Source organism: Capra hircus, chromosome 11 (genome assembly GCF_001704415.2).
Source record: "Capra hircus breed San Clemente chromosome 11, ASM170441v1, whole genome shotgun sequence".
In the NCBI taxonomy this organism is placed as follows: Eukaryota; Metazoa; Chordata; class Mammalia; order Artiodactyla; family Bovidae; genus Capra; species Capra hircus.
Genome location: NC_030818.1, coordinates 9,927,279 through 9,933,735, shown reverse-complemented (window position 1 = coordinate 9,933,735; position 6,457 = coordinate 9,927,279). Strand labels below are relative to the sequence as shown.

General features: G+C 55.9%; 2 protein-coding genes across 3 annotated transcripts in view; one reads left to right on the top strand and one right to left on the bottom strand.

Annotated features, from left to right (window-relative positions):
* DOK1 (docking protein 1) lies at positions 138-3,586 on the top strand. Of its 2 annotated transcripts, none has more exons than XM_018054990.1 (5): positions 138-805; positions 1,155-1,283; positions 1,599-1,692; positions 1,923-2,107; positions 2,334-3,586. In XM_018054990.1, exons 1-5 carry the CDS (start codon positions 746-748, stop codon positions 3,144-3,146), a joined length of 1,281 nt encoding a protein of 426 aa, XP_017910479.1. In that variant the 5' UTR covers positions 138-745; the 3' UTR covers positions 3,147-3,586. The 2 variants fall into 2 exon arrangements, with proteins under 2 accessions (XP_017910479.1, XP_017910477.1); XM_018054988.1 differs by having other exon boundaries at positions 139-805; positions 1,155-1,454.
* Positions 4,435-6,457, bottom strand: part of M1AP (meiosis 1 associated protein) — a 74,617-nt gene continuing 72,594 nt past the window's right edge. The window contains exons 8-9 of the mRNA XM_005686314.3: positions 5,770-5,910; positions 4,435-4,818 (exon numbers count right to left, since the gene is read on the bottom strand). Coding sequence (XP_005686371.2) covers positions 4,636-4,818; positions 5,770-5,910 — 324 coding nt within the window. The 3' untranslated portion in view covers positions 4,435-4,635. The remainder of the gene's footprint in view (positions 4,819-5,769; positions 5,911-6,457) is intronic.

Here is a 6,457-nt window from a genome sequence, read left to right as displayed (position 1 = left end):
CCCCTTGAGCCCTCCCACATTCCGCCTTCTCCCAGGATCCCTCCCAGGCCAGTTCCCTCCTCTTCTCCCCTCCTCCTTGGAGCTGGCCGCTGTCGCCGCTCAATCTCCCTCCCGCCCCCCTCCTCGCCCCTCCCAGCCTGTTTAATAAAGCTCTCTTTTCCCGCGGGTTGGGTGCCGGGCAGCTGCGGTCAGAGAGCTGGACACACAGGAGGCCATGGGGCCGCAGACTATCTCGGGCTGCGCCCCATGCGGCGACTCGGCTCCGAGCTCCGGGAAGTCTTCAGTCCCCAGCCCCAGCCCTTCCCCCACGTCCCCGGCTCTGCGGATCGTAAATAGCCGAATTCCCGCGGAGCAGAGGTCGAGTCAGGTCCGGGGAACTGAAGCCTCGAAGGCCCAGAAAGTCCCTCTAATGCCCCAGGGTGCCCGTAGGCATTTTCTAGATGATGTCACGGCCTTCACTCTGATGTCACGTTGAGCATCTGACGTACGCAGCCCCCAAGCCTAAGAGCCAGAGTCCTCTGACCGAAGTTACGAGGTTTCTCTCGGTGAAGCCACTAGTGCGAGACCTAGGGCTGGGAATGGGGGTCTAGAGGTGGTACCCCTTCCCCTTCCTCTGGCCCATCTCCTTCCTCCCCTTTCTAGGTTCGCGGAGGCTGGGGAGGGATGGGAACGCCTCCCGCGAGCCCCGCCCCGCCCCGCCTCCGGGCCGCCGAGCCAGGAAGCGCGGAAGGAACCGCCGGGGGCCATGGACGGGGCCGTGATGGAAGGGCCGCTGTTTTTGCAGAGTCAGCGTTTCGGGGCCAAGGTAGTGTGGGCAGGGGTTACCGAACCCCATCCGAGCTAGAGGTGGGCGACTGAGCCCAAACGGAGGGAGGGGGCGCGCGGCGGGTAGGGGAGCGGCGCCGGGAGCCGGAGAGCCCTGTGACGTTCCCGCTAAAATGCTTTGCACGTTCTTCGGAGAAACGTCCGCTGGCCTCCGGGTATGCCTCTCTAGCCCTGGGGAGACGGAGCGGCATCCTCCTGGAGAAACTTCGCCGGCGATCGGGAAACCTTAGTGTTGAAACAGGCCCGCGCGGGTCTTTTCTTCCCCCGTCGGGGCCGGGCAGCCGGTGCTTGTCCGCTCCCTCCCCAGCGTCTCTCGGTTCTTTCCCCAGAGATGGAGGAAGACCTGGGCGGTTCTCTACCCGGCCAGTCCCCACGGTGTCGCGCGGCTCGAGTTCTTTGACCACAAGGGGTCGAGCTCTGGAGGTGGCCGAGGGAGCTCGCGCCGCCTGGACTGCAAGGTGATCCGTCTGGCAGAATGTGTGAGCGTGGCCCCCGTGGCGGTGGAGAGCCCCCCTGAGCCTGGCGCCGCAGCTTTTCGCCTGGACACCGCACAGCGATCCCACTTGCTGGCGGCCGACGCGCCGTCCAGTGCAGCCTGGGTGCAAACGCTGTGCCAAAACGCCTTTCCGGTGAGGGGCCCGGGGCTGCACTGGGCCCAGGAGGCGAGGCAGGGTGGGAGCAGTTACAGCGGCAGAGGAACTGGGCTGGCTCAGACCCTGGGAATCGCGGTGAGGGAATCACAGCCTCCTTCATACTCCTTCTCTTTACCCCAGAAAGGCAGCTGGGCCCTGGCACCTGCCGAGAACCCACCCAAGCTTTCTGCCCTGGAGATGCTGGAGAACTCGCTGTATAGCCCCTCCTGGGAAGGTAGATGGCCTGAAAAGCCCCAGCAGGGATGGGGTGGAAAGAAAGGGTGTCCTAGGAGGGGAAGTAGGAAGCTCCTCAGAGCTGGCTTTCAAGAGAGAGAGAGAGAGAGTATGTGTGTGTGTGTGTGTGTGTGTGTGTGTGTGTGTGTGTGTGTGTGTGTGTGTACAATCTGCTCCCTTCCCCCACCCCAGTCCTGGCCAGGTCCCAGTCTAATTGTATATTCCTTCCAGGATCCCAGTTCTGGGTAACGGTGCAGAAGACTGAGGCCGCTGAGCGCTGTGGCCTGCATGGCTCCTATGTGCTGAGAGTGGAGGCGGAGAGGCTGACTCTTCTGGCCATGGGGGCCCAGAGGCAGATATTGGAGCCACTCTTCTCCTGGCCCTACACTCTGTTGCGTCGCTATGGCCGTGACAAGGTAGGGTGCTGTCAAGACAGGACTGGCTGACTGGGTTGGACACCTGTGGGAGGAGGGGTGGACAGGAAGGTGGGAGACTGCACTAGATAACTCTTTCTTGCCTAGACCATGACCAACCTCCCTTTCCAGTGGTCTCTTCTTTGTAGGTCCCCTAACTAGTTCTAGCCCTGTGACTCACCTCCTCTGATGGCTCCTGGTAACGTGTTTCCCTCTACATCCTCTTCAGGTCATGTTCTCTTTTGAGGCTGGCCGCCGCTGTCCCTCCGGCCCTGGAACCTTCACCTTCCAGACGGCACAGGGAAATGACATCTTTCAGGCAGTCGAGACTGCTATCCACCGACAGAAGACTCAGGGAAAGGCTGGCCAGGGGCAGGATGTTCTCAGAGCTGATTCCCATGAAGGAGAAGTGGCAGACGGGAAGTTGGCTTCCTCCTCGGCCCCTCTGGAGCTCCCAGGCAGCCCTCCAGCCCTGTATGCTGAACCCTTAGACTCCCTGCGCATTCCTCCAGGCCCTTCCCAAGATTCCCTGTACTCAGACCCCTTGGACAGCACCCCTGCTCGGGCAGGGGAGGGGACACAGTTAAAGAAAGCTCTCTACTGGGACTTGTGTGAGCATGTGCAGCAAAAGCTGATAAAGGCCAAGTTGACAGACCCTAAAGAAGACCCCATTTATGATGAACCTGAGGGCCTGGCCCCAGCCACCCTCCGGGGCCTTTATGATCTGCCTCAGGAGCCCAAGGACGCATGGTGGTGCCAGGCTCGGGTGAAGGAGGAGGGCTATGAGCTCCCCTACAACCCTGCCATGGATGACTATGCTGTGCCGCCCCCTCGGAGCACAAAGCCCTTCCCAGCTCCCAAGCCCCAGGGCCTGGCCTTATCTGAATCTGGTGCTGCAGCTGGCAGTGGCAGCCAAGGCCGTAGCTCAGACACTGCCCTGTACAGCCAGGTCCAGAGAAGCGGGGCCTCAGGGAGCTGGGACTGTGGGCTCTCTGGAGCAGTGACTGACAGCACTGGGGCCAAGTCAGAGGGTTCCACGTGAGACCTGGGTGAAGCTGAGGCTGCTGACAGGAGGACCATGGGGAAGGAGCACGGGGTCAAAGAAACCTGTTAGAACCAGCAGGAACCAGAGGGGCCTGTGTGCAGAGACCAGGGTACAAGGGGAGTCAAGGGAAGGACGATCTGTCCCAAGAAGTCATGGAAGTGGGACAGAGTCATAAAGGGGCTCAGGGATGGGATCTGGGGGAGGCCAGCACCTCTAAGTCATCCCCACCAAAGGAAGGGATAGCTGCTGGAGCACAACTATAGAAAAGGGTATTTGGTCAGAGGAGGTGTGGTTTGAGAGGCTTGTATGCACGTAAGGGGAGACGCTGAGCTGTGTCAGGATCCCTCCCCCTTCATTGTTCTTTACCATATATATATATATATTTTTTTTTTTGGCGGGGGTAAGTTTTATTCTCATTAAAGTCAGTTTGGATTTAAGAGGTCTGTGTCTGTGAATAGTCATAAAGGGGACAGAGAGGCAAGATGTGTTGGGAAGACATTAGGAGAACCAGAAAGGTGTTGGGGGCCACTGAAGGAGAAAAAGGCCCCAGGGAGGGGGTGACCATTCAGAGTCTGAAAGGTCCAGTTAGGCCCACCTGGGGTGGGTGGGGCCCTGGGTACAACGTCGGTAACCCTCAGTTTCCCCTGTTGCCCTTAGGTAAAATGGGAAAGCTTAATTATAGGCACAATCTCACAGGGTTGTTTGTATGGAAGGAGCTAAATTTCTCAAGTACTTAATTGATTTGAAGTGCAGAATAAACATTTTACAAAAGGTAGTTATTCTGTGGATGGACAAGGCTGCTGGGCGGGTGTGAGGAAAGGGGAACAGGGAGGGAATAGGCCTTTTTCATACCACCCTCTCCCCTGTTCTCAGCTCTAGGATGCCCCCCTCCCCTTGTGTCTCTTTCTCTCTCTCTGTCTCTCTCACACACAAACACAGTTTGCATGTAGCTAGCAAGCACCAGCCACTTTTCTGTTTGAAGGCTGATGGGACTTGCAATGTGATGGGAGGGGCACAGGCTTTGAAATGAAGCTTAGATTTCACTCCTACTTGTTTTTCATGAGCTTGGAAAACCTCATCCTTCTCTCCTGAGGTCCAGTTTCCTGAAGGTGACCTGACATCATCCACCTGCTTACACAGAACTACAAGCAGAAATTTGGGTCTGGGAATACTCCTAACAACGGTAGAGACTTATTGGGTATTTATTCTTCATTTGTGTTAACAGTATCAAATGATCCAAAAAAAAAAAAAAAGTCCCTTCTTGGAGAAAGAAGAGGGTCAGAAGGGTCTCCTCATAGTCTGAGGAGTGGGGTGCTGAAAGCACTGGAGGCAGAGGAGGGGAAGGCTTTGTTTCCTAGTCACCTGGAGCTTGCAGAGGGTCAGGTGGACAGAAGGCAAGTCGGCCACAGAAAGCCACTGTGGGACAGATCTGGAACCTTGGCATGGATGTGCTTTAGCAGGGCAGTCGGGCTATGGTGCTAGTGACTTAGGGCCCAGAGGGATACTCCTCCTCTGCCTCTTCTTCCTCCTTCTCTTCCATACGAGACTGGAAGAAGACTTCTGAGGAAGCTTTGCTGGCTGCTGGCATCTTGGGGGCTCTGCCAGGGGCTGGAGTCATATGCAGAGGGGCCACTGTAGCTCGCACTCGATTTATTTGCAAAGGCTCAGCCTGCAGAGAAAGCAAGAAGAGCTCTCTGTGAAGACTAGACAAGTCCTGATTTCCTATTCCATTCCCTGCTGGGTCTCCAGTCCTAACTCCTTCTTGGGTCCCATGAGTGACAGCCTCAAGGCCCAGAGCAGCAGAGTCCCCGTGGCTCTAGCCTCCACAATGCCTGTCTCCTGGCTGAGTGTCCTCCTCTGTTTGCTTGCCTACCAGCTAACTTATGGTAGGTTTTATTCCCACCTCTAGACTGTCTGTAGTTTGGAAACCTCTTTCTCTTGTAACTTCAGATAAAACAAAAGCTTTTTCCTACAGGCTTTGTTACTGAGAAACAAGGAAAAGATTTATAAGAGCACAAAAGGAAGCCCATATACTATAGAACATGGATTTCATTAAAATAAATCCTCCCCCCACCCCAATTCCTCTTCTCTCTTGAACTCTTGTCACTGGAGCCGTGTCTCTAAGCTTCTAACCTTGGTCAGCCTCCCTTTCCTCATCTGTAAAATGAGCATAACACTTACCTTGTAGGGATGCTGTGAGGATTAAATCAGAAAAATATACGTGAGAGTACACGTCATAAAACCTGGCAAATAACTGTTGCTTCGTAAATACTAATTTCCCTTCCCTTGGGCATTTCTTATCCCACCTTCTTTCAACAGAGGCTGCGGTTGTGGTTCCAGTGCAGCCAGTTTGCTTAGTGGGACAGTGATCTGCTAAATGACTACTGAATTTCCCAAACACCTCAATTAAGATAACTAAATATTTATGTAAATGCCCAAGCAAAAAAAGTCCCAGTACTGCGTAAGGGTTGTAATTTTCTTTGTCTAGGGCAAAAGGCTTCTCTTCCCATTGGTCTTCCCATTGGTTGTTCCAGAGGAGATCAGGGAGGATCTCCCTTGGATGGGGGACAGGGGAAGAGGACTTTGGCATTCTGGGCATAACGGGGAAGGAGGGAAGTACCTTTCTTACAGCCCGGCTCTTCGAGCTTGGGTGGAACCGGCCATGAGGGTTGGCAAAGGTGCTGCTCAGGTGTGAGTACAGGTGGCTCCAGACTTGCAAGGGGTTGTAGGTGGATTCTAGTTCAAGGTCATCAAGCATGCTCTGAAGAAGAGAGAGGAGGCGCCTCACTGGGAAACGCGAGGTCACAGGACCCAAGATGTCAAGCAGAGACCTGAGCGTGAGAAGCTGAGGAGGTGTGATGGCCCCGGGCTTCACTGAAGGGTGTGAGAGAGATGCGTGTCCTCCTGGGTGTTCGGGCCCCCAGGTCTGAGCGCTTGTGAAGTGTCAGGCAGGGGTTCAAGAAGTAGCAGCAACCGAATGGTGAGGGACACGGAGCATTCTGGCCCCAAGAACCATGTCACAGGATTCTGAGGGGCCAGAGTGCCATGAAGGTTACAAGGGAGCCAGTGTGTGAGGCTGTGAGGGAGGGGGAGTCGGGGGCTGAGGCGCTCAGCCTGCAAAGCAAGCACACGGTGTTCTCAGCCTGTGAGGCGAGCATAACTGGAGGATATGCGAGCAGAGCATTCCTGAGCAGTCAGGTTTTCCGGCCACAGCATCCTGTGCCAGGAAACAACTGGCCCTGAAGTGAGACGCTGAGTGAGCCACGGCCACTCGTGCCCACCTCTCTCGCATCCCTGTGGCTGCCAAG